Source organism: Protomyctophum bolini (genome assembly GCF_963924005.1).
Source record: "Protomyctophum bolini genome assembly, chromosome: 16".
NCBI classification, from domain to species: domain Eukaryota; kingdom Metazoa; phylum Chordata; class Actinopteri; order Myctophiformes; family Myctophidae; genus Protomyctophum; species Protomyctophum bolini.
The window spans coordinates 6,046,016-6,063,282 of NC_137877.1; the positions used below are offsets into that span (position 1 = coordinate 6,046,016).

General features: G+C 43.4%; 1 protein-coding gene across 1 annotated transcript in view; it reads left to right on the forward strand.

Moving 5' to 3' along the window:
• Positions 1-16,249, forward strand: part of nck2a (NCK adaptor protein 2a) — a 51,909-nt gene extending 35,660 nt beyond the window's left edge. Inside the window, exons 2-4 of the mRNA XM_080785486.1 lie at positions 3,886-4,128; positions 12,103-12,914; positions 13,637-16,249. Of these exons, the coding sequence (XP_080641612.1) occupies positions 3,903-4,128; positions 12,103-12,914; positions 13,637-13,831 (1,233 nt within the window). The 5' untranslated portion in view covers positions 3,886-3,902 and the 3' untranslated portion in view covers positions 13,832-16,249. The remainder of the gene's footprint in view (positions 1-3,885; positions 4,129-12,102; positions 12,915-13,636) is intronic.
• Positions 16,250-17,267: the final 1,018 nt, after the last annotated feature.

Below are 17,267 nucleotides of genomic sequence, written 5' to 3' on the forward strand. Positions count from 1 at the left end.
TCTGTGTCCCTGGCCCTAATTGAAGTGGAATTTAATATCTGCTCTAATGAAAAAAAAATACGCCCAATGCCTCAAAGTGTTCCCAATATTATCTGCAGAGAAGATATGAATCTTCACTGCGGTAATGGAATCTTTTATTATGGTGTAATTTGGGAGGCTTGCACTTCTCACGAGGCATAATTCTCTTTTGTGGCCAGGCTTTACTCTTATGCCCCCTCGTTAAAGAACAAAGTGCAGTTGACAATATGAGAAAGGAAGCGACGTGTGATCTCTGGCATCCCGTTTTCATACAGTGTGTCTGTTACATTCTACTCTGGAATGCTCAGTCTTTGTAGTACACACACACACACAGTCACACACACACACACACACACACACACACACACACACACACACACACACACACACACACACACACACACTACAAGCTCGCAGCTTTGTGCTTGTGCTATCTAAAACGACAAAGGTTTTAATTGTTTAAAGTATTCTTTTCCCTACCCGCAGGCCAGTTAAGGGTGTTTCACTCAGCAGGTGTTTATAGTACACACGCCTGGAACACAATGAATAGTTAATCGTCGCATTGCTATGCACATGATACATTATTCATGAATGATTGAACATGGTGTAAAGACCTTCATACCTCTGTAAAAGGTACGCTGATGCAATTGCACCCTGGTTTCAGGTTGAAAGGAAAGGATGCATTAAACATGTCCACTTCGGCGAGTGCTCTTTGGTTGTCGGGGTCGGGCCAGGGTATTTATGGTGTAAGGGTGCAAGTTTAGGACACTGAGGGGGAGAAAGGGCTCGCTTTGGGAAAAGCCTGATACCTTCTGGCATAGCTACCTTAACCCATTCTGACCTGAGATCAGATTCATACGAGGTTTTCCACTGGACACACACTGGTCTTGATTAACCCATTCTGACCCGAGATCAGATTCTAAAAATGTCAGTCGTTCTTCAATTTTTCAAAAATAGCAGACCTACAAGCTCGTAGCGCGCCACTCGGTGGCGCGCTATGAGCTTGTAGGTCTGCTATTTTTCAATAGCTAAAGCATAACATGATGCTAAACCAAAATGCCGGTCAGAATGGGTTAACCCATTTAGGCCTGACTTCGATTTTGTCATTTTGTCATTTATTTCTGAAAAACCGTATGATTGTTATGATATGGTTCTCAATATTTCATGTCAAGGACCCCAACAGATTATATGTAATATGCCGCGGACTCCCATCTGAAAATATGTTGTTCCAGGCAGGGACCCCTCCAGAAGCAAAGATTTGAGTTAAAAAAACAGAAATTCTGAAAGAATATTCAAAGATTTGCGGCACATTTTCACGAATATAAAAAAAAAAAAAAAGCAGACCTAGAAGTTCATAGAGCTTGTAGATCTGCTATTTTTCAATATCTAAAGTATAACATAATGCTAAAACACCAAAAGGGGTTCCCGCGCAAAATGGGTTAAACACCAGGACTCACTTTGTATACTTTTGTCTGTATATGTTTTATGTTATTATTATTATTCTGTTGAACTGTGAACGGTTATTTAATATGTACAGTGATTTGGAAAGGAATTTCCCCTGGGAAGCAAAGTCTAAAGTAAAAATGTTCCAGAATTGACCACATCCCACAATAGTAGGGCTTTGTATTGCTCTCTATTCTCTTCAGATCGGATGCGCAATCGGTTCGTTTTATTGGTAGTAATTAGACAAGATTTATGGTGTCCAGTAAAACAAAAACAAACAATGGCTTTCTTCAGTCTGTGTACTCTGTATCATTCCAGATAATCTCTCTCATATTAACCAAACTTCCTTCCTTCATTTACTTGTTTTCCAGTCTGTGAGCTTTGCAGTGTTCTAAACATAGGCTAGATTGCTCTGATGTTTTTCATGCCATCGGTTCTCCTATCAAAACGTTTTGACAGGACAGAAGTACGGCAGACTAGATCAAACCTTCCCGATAATTTATTAATGTGTCATACCACACATAAACATACTGTATATGTATACACACACAGAGGGGCAAAACATATTCTTATGGCCTGCCTTAAATAAAGATAAAGAGCAGTCTGAACGATGACGTCTCTGGTCTCAAGCTTCAGAATGTTCTCCACTAATCTTTCTACATGCCATATTTGGGCATCCAGCCTGCTTGACTTTATTATGGGCCAACCCCAACCCATGGGCTTTGCGGATTGGCCAAGCTCTGTGTGACATTTGTGCCGCTGTTGCGAACGCAGCACTATTGGACTGCAGTTAATTTATAGAGCGCCAGATTAATCAATAAGCCTTTATATCGAAGGATCACCACATGCAGCCGTCGAGGTGGCAAACAAGGTGTTGTGCATTTGATGTCGATTTGTCCATCTATCAAACTCCAAAGACATACCATCTGTAGGTTGAGAGTGACACTACTGGGGTGTATGTATGGAATCTCTCTGTAAATGTAGCTCAAGTTGCTCGCCTGACTTCTGGTCAAATTCAAAGGAACGAGCATTAACGTTACTGGATACATTTGCACATGTTTGGGGTTGTGCGTGTGTGTGTGTGTGTGTGTGTGTGTGTGTGTGTGCGTGCGTGCGTGCACGGGCTACCCGCAGTGGCTGCACAATGTACATCTCTGTTTTCTTTTTTTTAAAGATTATTTTTGTTTTGTTTCTATTGATAGGTTTTTACAGTATTATGACAGGAAAGGGGGAGAGAGATGGGGGGGGGGGGGGGGAAGACATGCGGCAAAGATCGTCGGGACCGGGACTCGAACCCGCAACACATCGCCAGGGCTGCATTACCAGCCCCAGCAGGTGCCTGGACCACTCGACCGCGGCCCAGGCCCACATCTCTTGTTTTCTAACCCATGGCGGCTCCCTTTTCTCTCTCTCTCTCTCTCGTGTGGGTGGGTGGGTAGGTGGGGGGGCCATAGGGTCATTTGTCAACTCACTCAATGCATGAGAGTTGACAGCTCTGCACTGAAATGTTACATATTTGCCTTATCAAGCTAACCTGGCCTGTATTGAGGTACAGTATGTACAGTAGTTGCGTGCCACATTTCCCACATTTGATTTCAGCCTTACTGACTCCTCTGCCTCATTGGCTTCTCTCATGACTAGTCTCAGAGCATGTGGGGGAGGAGCATGTGTTCAGTGAGCCGGTTACTTTATTCATGTTTATGGTATTTAGAACGTTTGTTGGTAATAATTCATCTTTAACCCATTCTGGGCGGGAACCCCATTTGGTGTTTTAAGCATTATATTATACTTTAGCTGTTGAAAAATAGCTCTTATAGCGCGTCACTCGGTGCCGCGCTATGAGCTTGTAGATCTTTTGGAGCTTGTTGGTCTGTTAGTTTTTGAAAATTTGTGAAAACGTGTGCAAATCTTTGAATATGTATTCTTTCACAGACGTTGTAACTCATATATTTGCTTCTGGGGTGGCCCCTGGAACAACACATTTTCAGATGGGGGGTCGCTACACAGACATCATTCTGTGGGTCCTTGACATGGAAATGTTTGAGAACCACTGACTGACATAGAAACATAGATTTTTCATAACTGTCATGATTTAGAAGACTTTTGGAGAATCGAGCTCAGGTCTAAATGGGTTAATCAATGTATGTTGATTGTGGTAGTTATACTTGTAAACTGTAAATATTTGTAAAGTAGACCTAAAAGATTTCTTTATTCAGATCTACAAGCTCATAGCGTGCCACCGAGTGGCGCGCTACGAGCTTGTAGGTCTGCTATTTTTTGATAAAAGTGAAAATGCGACACAAACTTTTGAATATATATATACCGGTATATATATTTTTAGAAGACTTTTTTTTTTTTTTTTTTTGACGTCTGTCCTAAATGGGGTTAACGCGACCATTCTTCCTGGTGTTTTCCCGCCTGCAGGGGAGACTCCATGAAAGATGACGGAGGAGGTGATTGTTGTAGCCAAGTGGGACTACACCGCTCAGCAGGACCAGGAGCTTGACATCCGCAAGAACGAGCGTCTCTTCCTGCTGGACGACTCCAAGACGTGGTGGCGCGTCCGCAACGGCTACAACCAGACGGGCTACGTCCCCTCCAACTATGTGGAGCGCAAGAACAGCCTGAAGAAGGCCTCGCTGGTGAAGAACATCAAAGACACACTGGGTAAGAAGAAGAGAAATGTTTCTGTGTCGGTGTTTTGTCCGAGGGGGGAAGAGGTGGTTTGTTTTTCTCGTCGGGATCGTTACTTATTTCGGAGCCTCGTTTTCCCCTCTTCCTGTTCAGTTGTTCCAACGTTGCTGCTACTCCCCCTCAACCTTTCACCTTCTGGAGGAGATAGACGTGGTCGTTAACCCATTCTGACCTGAGATCAGATTCATACGAGGTTTCCACTGGACACACACTGGTCTGATTAACCCATTCTGACCTGAGATCAGATTCTAAAAATGTCAGTCGTTCTTCGATAAAAAAAAAATAGCAGACCTACAAGCTCGTAGCGCGCCACTCGGTGGCGCGCTATGAGCTTGTAGATCTGCTATTTTTCAATAGCTAAAGCATAACATGATGCTAACACCAAAATGGGTTCCCGTTCAGAATGGGTTAAAAAGCAATTTGCATATTGGGTGAAGAATATTATGCCTTTAAGTGACTCCCAAAGGTTTTCACAAATATGTGTTTATATATTATTGAAAAAGTATTCCAGGAGAATATTTAGATTCAATTCAACCTTGCCGTTTCTCCCTTCTCAATGTGGCCCTGGTTTGATTGATTGACTGATGTATTTCACAGTATGTGGAATAATGGGTACATTTGCAACGAAAGTCAATACAAAAACTACTACTCTGAGCCTGAGGACGAAACCATGAATTAAGCAAGATGAAACCATGAAGTCAGTCTGTCTGTCTGTCTGTCTGTCTGTCTGTCTGTCTGTCTGTCTGTCTGTCTGTCTGTCTGTCTGTCTGTCTGTCTGTCGTCCGTGTACCCTGGATTTCAAACTTATAACCTTATTGGGGGTACACACTAACCCATTCTGACCGGGAACCCATTTTGGTGTTGGCATCATGTTATGCTTTAGCTATTGAAAAATATCAGATCTACAAGCTCATAGCGCGCCACCGAGTGGCGCGCTACGAGCTTGTAGGTCTGCTATTTTTGAAAAATCGAAGAACGACTGACATTTTTATATAATCTGATCTCAGGTCAGAATGGGTTAATCAGACCAGTGTGTGTCCAGTGGAAACCTCATATGAATCTGATCTCAGGTCAGAATGGGTTAAGCAAGATGAAACCATGAAGTCTGTCTGTCTGTCTGTCTGTCTGTCTGTCTGTCTGTCTGTCTGTCTGAATCACTTGAATAATAGTAGATGTAGCCGGACTGAGTGACAGAAGTGTCACGAGCTGAAATCAGCTGAGGGTGAAATGGATTAAACTCCACTTAATTTAAACTATGTTGGAGAAGAAGGGATTACCGCGGTGCAGTGCAGGGTTGTCCGTGTCAATACCTATTTTTTAACAGATGATTAGAAATGCTCAAGAACGTCTGCTTTCCTACGACAAGAATGAGAACGGGAGGAAAAAAGAGCTGAGGGGGGGGGGGGGGGAATGGTCATTGATTTTATTTTTTTTGGGCCACTTGCAATTGGGCCAACTCTTGTTGTCAGCAAACGGAGAACGAGAAAATTGCAAGAGAAGAAAGAAACAAACGGGCAAAGAGACGCCAGGCAAAATTCAATCAGGCTAGTGATTTTTTTTCTCCAAATAGAGGTCATATTTGGATTAAGGAAGGAAGTCGAGGCCAGTGAAAAGAGGACAATGAGAAGGGGAGAGAGAGAAAAGGAGAGAGAGATGAGGGACGACAGAGGGAGTACAGTATTCTGCTTCTGACACACTGATTTCCTCTCGACTCCCCTCGGGGGGGAAACGTCTATACCAGACAATGTGTGCCAACAGCATGGCATGGCATGGCATGGCATGGCATGGCACCGCCTGCCACCGTTCCCTTCACTTGAGCAGCGTGTCTGTTTTGACAGGACCAGCGTGTCTCTCTCTCTCTCTCTCTCACCTCGGCCCCGGCCCCCAACCCCAGGCCAATACCAGTGGAGGAAATAAACCAAGTGCTTTTACTTAAGTACTGTACTTTTTAGTACAATTTTGAGGTATTTGTAGTTTGTACTGTAATTTCCAGTGCTTTTACTTCTACTCCACTACATCTCGGAGCCCACATTTGTACTTTTTTACTTCACTGCAAGTATTTGAGTAACTTTAGTTACTAGTTACTTTGGCGATTTTGGCGACCACTTACATATCGGGGCCATTTGAAAATAGCCGATCTACAAGCTCGAAATGCGGCTATTTTCAATAGATTTTCTACACATTTTGAATTTGTGAAATGTGACATTCTGCAATATGAATACTTTAACTTTTATACTTTAAGTACATTTTGATGCCGATACTTTTACTCAAGTACATTTTCAATTCTGTATACTTTCACTTGTAACGAATTAGTTCTAAATTTCATTATTGATACTTTTACTTAAGTAAAACAAACAATTGAGTAGTAAACTTTTTTCCACCACTGGCCAATACCCGTCTTTTCTGCGCTCTTTGTCACTGTCTTTGGCCTCTCTCCGTTTGTTACTGTACTGTATATTCTCTGCTAGATTGATGATCAGAAGAAGAGTCGCTGGCACTAATGGCAGCGCTGGAATGATGGATTATCCATCTGTCCTCCCCGACCACGTCACATATTATTGACTAGTAGCACATTATGGCCTAGTTCTGTTTCAATCTTTAGCACTCCATTTTTCATTGTTAAAAAAGCCTGATTAAATCCAGCGGGTGAGAACATTTAGCTGATGAGGCGATGTCTAAATAGGTCTAAAGGCCCTGACCCACAAAAAAGAATCATTGACGTGAGAGCACGAGTGACGCTTGTTGTGTCACATTGTTCACATTGTCTTTCCTTTTTTAAACGGTCTTAAGGACCTTTGAAACGGGGAGCGATAAACCGTGCCTATAGTTAATTTTCTTTTTTTTCCTAATATCTTTTTTATCCCACGATTTTGTAACCCATTTTTCACCCCTGTGCCAATCATCTACTGTGATCCTGGGCTCTACACACCCTCCACCAACCTGGGGAGAGCAACGGACTTAACTCATGCTCCCTTCATGCCCGAGTGTCCAAGTTGCTCCTTTACACCTGACAGGGGGGAGTTTCCCTGGTTGGGTCGTAGCGCGTGGAAGGAACACGTTATTCCAACCAGTTCCTTTCCCCTCCATCAGGCGCCCCGGCTGGCCAGGGGGAGGCAGTTTAGAGACCAGGATTACTATAGTTCATTTTCAATGAGACCTGCTACCATCTTAGTTGGGTCTGTGCTTGCGTGTCAAATCTCCAAAATGGAACCGAAAGATGCATCAGACAAGGTTTCTGGCTGCACCCATTTTACAACTCCGGTGTGGAATCGATTGAAACATTTTTGATTTGTTGATATAAATAAAATGACTAAAATATCAAAACACTCTTGTAGATTATTCAGTAAATCGAAAAAAGTCATCGACAAGATAATTGCTAAGAAAATCATCAATGATTGCAGCTCCTCGGCACATTTGATGACACGAGCATCTGACACTTTAAGTGTCAGGGCCTTAACCCATTCTGGGCGGGCACCCATTTTGGTGTTAGCATCATGTCATGCTTTAGCTATTGAAAAATAGCAGATCTACAAGCTCATAGCGCGCGTAGGTCTGCTATTTTTGAAAAATCGAAGAACGACTGACTTTTTTAGAATCTGATCTCAGGTCAGAATGGGTCAATCAGACTAGTGTGTGTCCAGTGGAAACCTCGTATGAATCTGATCTCAGGTCAGAATGGGTTAAAGTCCTGTCCCGGCAAGGTCATCTAATGGGAGTTATTGGATCGTAAAAAGAACAGAAGAATCTGATGGATCTTGACTTAATTCAGTCACTAGTGTGGAATACAGATGTCAAATGGTCAATAATGTCCGTATTTTCAATGCTAGTTTTTTCATTTATCTTGCAATAATGTGCGTCTCCACTCCCCAGTCAAGGCAGAGTTCAATTGTAAATGGATGCACGCTGTTCTCTTGAGTTAAAGATATTCAACAAGCGTCCTACCGTCCTATAGTACACACTAGTGCCTGTTTGACTCCTTTCACTTTGTACTGACGTAGTGTATCCACATAAGGTGTGAGGGTTCTACTGTATCAGAGAATATGAAGCAGGAAGAAAAATCGGATTCCTTGTACTGTCTGGCACAATGATCCATAGATCCATATCTTTGAAGTATCTCTGGGATTCCCTTTTGGGATGCGTTTCTGAACTATAGATAGATTGTATCGTCAACCAGTTTGTGAACAATCCATCTATAACGCAAGGCCTTCATTACAGGCCTGTAATGATCTCAAAAAATATTTTTAAAAGACTGTCACACACTCGCATGCACATTATGTCAACAGGATATGCTGCAAATTATGTTGGCGTATTTTGTGAACTTTGAGCACTTCCAGTGGTTTCCGTACGGCCCTGTAGACTAGCCCATTTAGGCCTGACGTCGGAAATTTTAAAGAATTCTTCTAAAGCGTGACAGTTTTCTGAAATACCTATGTTTCTATATTCAGTGGTGCTCAATATTTCATGTCGAGGACCCCACAAATTATATGTAATTGGCGTCCGACCCCCATCTGAAAGCAGAAGCAAAGATTTGAGTTAATAATAATAATAAAACTTTATTTGTATAGCACCTTTTCATGACATGAAATGCAGCTCAAAGTGCTTTACAGAAAAATGGAGAATAAAAGAAAAGCAAGGCAACAACATTAAAAACAAGCAGTAATGCAATACAGTGAGGACATGAATAACAAAAATAAAAAATAAAAGATCAATTAAAAGCAATGTTGTAGAAGTGGGTCTTGAGCTGAGCTTTAAAAATGTCTACAGAGGCTGCCTGACGAAGGTACAGTGGGAGCTTGTTCCATGCCGACGGCCCGTAGAAGCAAAAAGCTGCTTCCCCGTATTTTTTAGTTGCCATTTTTTTTGGCAAACGTTCGCTCTGAAAGAATATACATTCAAAGATTTGTGCCACATTTTCATGATTTTTCAAAAATGGCAGACCACAAGCTATGAGCTTGTAGATCTGCTATTTTTCAATAGCTAAAGTAAAACGTAATGCTAAAAACACCAAAAGGGGTTCCCAGACAGAATGGGCTAGAAGATAGAGAACTTAACGTGGCAGATGTTTGTGTAGAACGGTACCACCACAGGGCAGCCCTGCATGACACGAGGATAAAACCAACCCCATACAGTCCATCTTCCATTTCATTGAGTCCTAAGTGCTCTTGTACATCATGCCGTTGAGATATCGGTAGTGCATGCATGGCTTACTTCCAACTACTGAACACATTTCATAGCTCCCAATGCAATGGGTATGCTGGTATGGTATGTTTGGTATAGGAAGACTCACTTCAGCCAGGAGCCTCTGACCCAGAACTTAAGTTCTCCAGATCTTTACATGCATCATTGGAGACCTGCGTGTGGTGGAGCCCAAGGGACTGTTGCTTATTGAATAACATGCTATATGTCCGCATGGTGAAGAGATAGGTGAAGGTTGGGGAGTGAACGTGAAGGTGTGGGACGGGATAATGTAGGCGTGCGTGTGCGTGTGTGTGTGCACGGCGTGCATGCTTTTGCTGAGTTGATGAGGGCTTAAGGGAGTGCATGTCTGCTACCCGCAGTGACATCTCTGTTTTCGAACCCATGGCCTTTCAGCCTGGCTCCTGGATATGATATTCTGTACAAGTCTCAAATGATATGACTATGAGCTAATGCAGATCACCAAGGTCTATGTTGTACCTGATCAGTATTCCTGTCCTCTTATCGCTCTCTTTTCAACTCCCTCATTATTCTCATCTTTTTCATGTTTTTTTTCCTTTTAAACCATCTTCATTGATGTGACTAGTAGTCTAAGTACTACATGTGATGAAATGGCTTGTGTGCGTGTGTGTGCGCGACTGCGCGTGTGTGTGTGTGAGTGTGTGTGTGTGTGCATTTGTGCGTGTAGGTGCTACAGCAGCTCACGCTGGCTCCAGTACGTTCACTTTGTGCGTTGTCTGCGGCAATCGTTTCTTACTTAGTCTGCTTTGCACGTTCTTCCATTTGACAGGTGAAAAACTAGTTTCTGTGTGATGTTGTAGTTGGCCCTGGTAGGACTCCCACGTGGCCTCCAAAGCTCTGTGTGTTTTAAACAGACGCCTTTGTTGTCTCCGAGTGGGATGTGTGTGACGTGTGTGTGTGTTTTTTTAATGACGCCTTTGTTGTGTTGTTGGAGTGGTATAGGTATAGGGAAGGAAGCACCTTTGATCCCGTGGCTTGCTTGTCAGTATCAGCTGCTCCACTTTTTCCCCACCCCTGTCTGTCTACCAAGTTAGTTCCAACAACCTATTTTCAGCCCTTTGATTAGCAGAGATTTGCAGTATAAGAGCGCGGAGATTATACAGATGGAACAAGGAGTTATAATGAGCACTGGATTCCCAAAATGATGGCCATGATGTACTTTTCTCCCGGCTATATTTGGCAGGAATGTCTCTTCTGCAGTCCTCCTCCGGGGAATCGTTCTCTAAGTATGTCCTCTGTCCCTATTTAGTGCAGCTCCTCAATTGGATTGCTGCCCCAATAACCATCCGTTTGCTTCCGTTTGTGGAAGCACGCAGAGACTCAGACCTTTCTGTGCTTGTTCATCATCTGCTGATTCATTCACCAGAACCTCTCACTGACTTTATAAATCCTATAAAGTCCTGCTGATAGTTGTTGTAGCTGGTGATTGATTTCCTGTGATTTTCGATGTATACTTATCCATCAATCTGAGTGTTTACGTGTCAATAGAGGGTATGCACACGACCACACGTATGCATAAACTTATGAAAGTAAAGTGAAGTGAGTTTAACGTTGTTTAAGCCATTTTGGGGCGGGAACCCCTTTTTGGTGTTCTAAGCATTATGTTATACTTTAGCTATTGAAAAATAGCGGATCTACAAGCACATAGCACGCCACTGAGTGGCGCTCTACGAGCTTGTACTGTAGGTCTGCTATTTTTCAAAAGTCGTGAAAATGTGGCGCAAATCTTTGAATACATATTTCAGAGTGAACATTTTTAACTAAAATGTTGGCTTCTGGGGGGGTCCCTGGAACTACATATTTTCAGATGGGGGGTCCATGGCCCAATAGAGATAATTGTTGACATGAAAGTCCTTGACATGAAAAAGGTTGAGCACAACTGACATAGAAATGGGTTTTTCAGAAAACTATTAGGATTTAGAAGCCTTTTTTTTTTTAATCGACCTCAGTCCAAAATGGGTTAATGCAATCAGATTGGACTTTTCTGTTTGGATGCATGGGCTGTCAAGGCCAGAAAGTAGTTTCTTTTGGCCACTCAGTAGGCATTCCTGCGTAACTTCCCGGGTCTGATGATCACGTCACGCACATTCCCTCTATAGAAGGTGTGTCTAAACGTTGGTCAAACGGGGCCACAAAAAACAAAAAGTATAATTCTGCCTTTTTTCAGCCTTATTATTTCACATTACCAAATGTAACGAGTAAGGTAAAAAAAAGAAGAAGAAAGAAATACAAGGAACACTGATAAATTATACTCTGGGAAAATGCCCAGGTTAAAAAACTATAATGTAAAAATGTCCCATACTGTTCATAATACAATGAATGAGAGGGTATACACGTGACATCGTCATCGTACCCGGAACTTATGCAAGAATGCCTACTGAGTGGCAAAAAAACATAACTTACTTTCTGGACAGCCCATACATCCAAACAGAAAAGTCCTATCTGATTATTGTAGTAACCAACGTTAAACAACGTCACTTTATTCATGTTCAGGTACGAAGCTGCGGGGGCCATATAAAATTCGTCCCCGCATTTGGCCTCGCATGCAGGCCCCACTTTGGACACCCTGCTCTATGATAGCATGCATAGCCTTAGTAACAAAGATGTATAATAGTAGAAACTCACACACTGGTGATTGTAGAACATGTAGTCTGTCTGCGCTCACTGATTTATTAAGTTGACTCTTTCCATCTGCATTTGTCCCTCCCCGATTATCTCCGATAATCTCAGGCTTGGGAAAGACCAAGAGGAAGACGAGTGCCCGCGATGCTTCCCCGACGCCCAGCTCGGACACGGAGTACCCGTCCAATGGCAGAGGGGGAGGAGACGGAGGAGGAGGAGGAGCCACCGAGAGAGTCTACGACCTCAGCGTTCCCGCCGTGGTCAAGTTCGCCTACGCCGCAGAGAGGGAGGACGAGCTGACCCTGCTGAAGGGCTCCCGGGTGGTGGTGATGGAGAAGTGCAGCGACGGCTGGTGGCGGGGCAGCCAGGCGGGGCGCGTGGGCTGGTTCCCCTCCAACTACGTGCAGGAGGAGGAGCCGGGCGGCGGCGGCGGGCCGACGGACGACGGGAGGGAGGAAGACCACCCAGGCGGGCCCCGGGCGGGCCACGGGGGGGACCCGGGGCCTCTGGCCAACGGGCGCGGCGGCGGCGGTGGCGGTGGGCCGCTGCAGCTCGTTCAGACTCTCTACCCCTTCAGCTCGGTGACGGAGGAGGAGCTGAACTTTGAGAAGGGCGAGGTGATGGAGGTGGTGGAGAAGCCGGAGAACGACCCCGAGTGGTGGCGCTGTAAGAACTCGCAGGGCCTGGTGGGCCTGGTGCCCAAGAACTATGTGGTGGTGCTGAACGAGGGCCACGGCGGCATGGCTCCGTCGTCCGTGCCCGGGTCCCCCCAGAGCCACGCGGCGCTGGGGCCGGCGCGCTCGGGGAAGTTCGCCGAGAGGGACTGGTATTACGGCAACATCACCCGACACCAGGCCGAGAGCGTTCTCAACCAGAGGGCCGAGGAGGGAGACTTCCTCATACGGGACAGCGAGTCATCGGTGAGTGAGACAAGTTTTCTGAAATGAAACCTATGTTTCTGTATCCGTGATGCTCAATATTTCAGGACCCCAAAAATGATGTGTAATCGGCCACCGACCCCCCATCTGAAAATATGTGATTCCAGGAACCCCTCAGAAGCAAAGATTTGAGTTTTAAAAAAAAGTTCGCTCTGAAAGAATATATATTCCAAGATTTTCACGATTTTTCAAAAATAGCTGACCTACACAAGCTATGAGCTTGTAGATCTGCTATTTTTCAATAGCTAAAGTATAACATAATGCTTAAAACACCAAAAGGGGTTACCACCCAGAATGGGTTAATGATGAAAGTGTATTTATTTATTTGTATAGCTGAACCAGGGTTACACTGTGCTTTAGAGAACAAGGTTAAAAGAGCAGCAAGATAACCACAAAATATATATTAAAAGTGCAGCTCATGAGTACAGGCTGAATAGATTATTGTTATTTAAAGTTACTCCGCTGTCCATTGAATGGAAAGCTTTTTGCCACCAAAGAGACAGACTTTGTTTACAGACCATCACTCACTGTAGTATACTGCCATCTGCTGTTACACAGCAGCATGTACAACCATAAAACTTCACAGTTCTCTTGTCATTTGTAACCCTTCTGTGTGTGTCTCTCTCTCTCTCTCTCTCTCTCTCTCTCTCTCTCTCTCTCTCTCTCTCTCTCTCTCTCTCTCTCTCTCTCTCTCTCTCTTTCAGCCCAATGACTTTTCGGTCTCTCTGAAGGCGCCAGGGAAGAACAAGCACTTCAAGGTGCAGCAGACGGAGGGAGTGTACTGTATCGGCCAGCGCCGCTTCAGCTCCATGGACGAGCTGGTGGAGCACTACAAGAAAGCTCCTATTTTCACCAGTGAACACGGTGACAAGCTGTATTTGGTCAAAGGGCTACTGTGACTCCCACACACACACACACACACACACACACACACACACACACACCAACACTGGAACATGCTTGTATGACGCGCGCATACACAGATTACTGTACACTACCTGTCTTAATGCAAGCCTTGCAGTAGCACGGGAGGGGCTGATATCGTCCCACACTCTCATCTACTGTTTCAGGATTTATAATTATTAGGTGAAATTATCTGTAGCCATAGAGCCCAGAATCCCCAAGACGGCAAGCAATGTGTGAGCAAGATGCTCAAAAACACCTTCATTAAGGCGCACAACATATCCAAGCCCCTCTTTATGTCTTGGTGTGAGAGGCTAACTACAGTATGTCAGTGAGCACATCAGCTGCTAACGGAAAAATGTTTAAGGTCTTGTTTTGTGGGGTCACCGCGACTTTTAGCCTACGCACACACGCACACACACACGCACACACACACGCTAAAGCATTGTTGTTAAACCACCAGGCATAAGGACAACCAGGACAAGTGTTGAGAACATTTTGAGAGAGAGGATGTGCTCTGGCGGAGGACCGTAGATTATATTGTCTCGTGTTATTCCTGTCATTGTTGCCCGGCGTGTATTTTGTTCCATTCTTGTTCAACTAAAGTGTTTTTATTATTTTTGAAACCCTTTTTTTTTAAGATTTAATTTGGGGCGTTGTTATTCCTTGTTTAACGTTGAAGCGGAGAGTTATGACAATCTCGCCGTGATCACATGGGCCATGCATCACATGTGCCTCATCAACACCCATCATGAGGTTTCAATGTTTGAAACTGTACAGTTAGTGTTCGGAAATATTGGTCACCCGATGGCAAGAGATACTTGTGCATTCTTCTTGTTCTTATCTCTAAGCACGCCCCAAACAAACTCCAAATCAAGTCGTGAGTTGATTTTGAACAATACATTATAGAAAATAATGTATATCATAGGAATATGATAGGAATAGTCTATGGGAGTGTCGTAACTCTCTCTCTTGGCTACCTGGGTGGAGAGACGGGGGAAACCTAGGACAGAGAGAGGAGATACATGTGAGAAAAGATGGAGCTCGGATTTTAACCCCAGGTCCTTGAGCTCACAGGGAGCATAATCTGTGCACCTGGCTGAGCCACCAGGCACCCACTTTTATGCTGTAATCTAACCATCTCTGAAGGGAACAATCATCCACCGGTGATTTCACAAAGTGACCGTAATACCCCCCTGCGCGCGCACGCACGCGCACACACATTTTAATCCCAAGTGTCGTCATTCGTCCACGTGATATCTACCCCTCCTCTATCCAGACTTGTCTTCCTAGTATTTATTTCCTCCTCTCTTATATTGTTTTTTTCCCCTTCAAACCGGTCTTTCTTGATCCTTTGAGTGATTGTTTTAAATGTATGGCTTAATATTTAATATATTCTAGCTACAAAGGAGGAGGACTCTGATGTCCACAGACGGTTTGAATGTCTGTCAACCAACCAAATGTGCCACCACCCACCTCCCCACTCGCTGCACTGCCATTTGTCCGTTTTAGCTCCACAATAATGAACTGTACGCATTCAAACTCACAGGTACTTTTCTATTCCAATATGTCTCCAATAACAAATAATTCCAATAATTCTCCAACACTTCGGATGTAAAAGAGTTGAGGCGTTATTTCAAAACGGAAAAGCCTACCTTTGGTATAGCCTTCCTGGCCCAGCTTATTTTGTTTAATAATATATGTTGAGTTCACGGACTAATCTGAACGCTCGGATATGAAATGAAATGGCTTAGTATGTAGAATTGCTCATCGCAATATCCTCCTGCAAACACACAAAATTACCTCTTGATTTCATATTTATCAAACGCATACATTTTTGAAAGTATTGCTATGATGCGAAGAAGAGGAATAGCAATGACTCTCTTTAGTTATAAGTAGACCCTGAGAACAGAGTATTAAGAACAGGCATAATCGTAAGCTGTAGGCCTATGTTATTATAATAATACATTCATAAACCAACCAAGTTTCTCAGCAATTAGTTAATTTAAACCAGTCCAACACTTTTGGCTGTAACAAAAAACAATGCTGATTCAAAGCAAGTTGAAAGCATATTTTCATTGATGTTCTGTCTTTAAAAGTTGTATAAAACAAAGTCTTCAGTTTACTTCTGCTTTATGAATGCCGTATAAAAAAAAACAAGATTTATTCTAGTCTTACCAAACCTTTGTTTATTCATTTGGTTTTGTTTCCTTTGGCTATGTGCTTCTGTTTACCAATGAGAGTATCGGATCATGGGGTTCTCAGCTTTTATAAGACATGATATATCATTCTGAATGTTATTGAACATTGTTATTTAATTCTTATTTCCACTGTATGTATATATTCAAAATGAGATCGGCTGCATAAATGAATCGTTCTGATCCAGCTATATGGTACTGTACCACCGACAACATGGTAAGAATTGAAATACTTTTGTTCAATAAAAGTTTTTTGCAGAATACTTTAAACAATATGTTCTTGGGGGTCAAAATCTGTTGCTGTTATGTTGTGATTCATCGCTGTTTTGTTTTTTGGGGGATTTGATAAGACACCTTTCCAGTTGTACCAAAAATGCTTAGCTGATCCACAAACTCACAACTTGTAGATCTGCTGTTTTTGAAAAATGTTGAACATTTTAATCTTTAATAATTAATTGACACTAATCGGAGGCAATGGCGCCGAGGGAGTTTTAATGACATGCCCAATCTGTAAATAAAGCCTGCTTCTACTGCTTTTCTACCCCCAGGCAAGCCCCAAGGTCATCGTGACATCATGTGACATATCACACCTACTCCTGCCCAACACGTGCTGACTGACAGGCCAATAATTGTTTGTACAGAAAGACGCTCAAAGCCAGATGCGTTGCGGTGGATTCTAACCTCCGAATTCTGCATTGGTGGGCAGGTAGGCTACACGGTGCCAAACAGTGTTTTTTTCCGTCGACTAAAACTAAGGCAAATTGTTCGTCGACTACCTTTCTCCTAACCTGACGCTGCCAGATGAGGGCGGTATTGCGGAAACATATTCCCCAACACAACACTCATCTGGGATCTCTGACGGAGTTGAGCCCTGAGTCAGATCTGCTTCGTACCGAACCAATCAGCGTGAGCTAAAGGCGGGATGCGGATGTGACGGTATATAGACACGTCGATATGATTGGTTGTGTTTACACGCCCACACGGTGATAGACAGACGCTCCCATCCAATCATCTACCATGTATCTTGAAAAAAAGGAACAGCCCCGTCATCGAATTTGCTTCCGCGATCCCAGATCCAAATAAGCTGTGAAACAAATTTGTGTAGCAAGCTTTTTGGATCTGGCAGCGTCAGGTTACCTTTCTCCACTGACAAAAACTAAATGAAAACTAAGCTATGAATCTATGATGACTAAAACTAAGACTAAATATACTGACAATTTCATCAACAAATAAA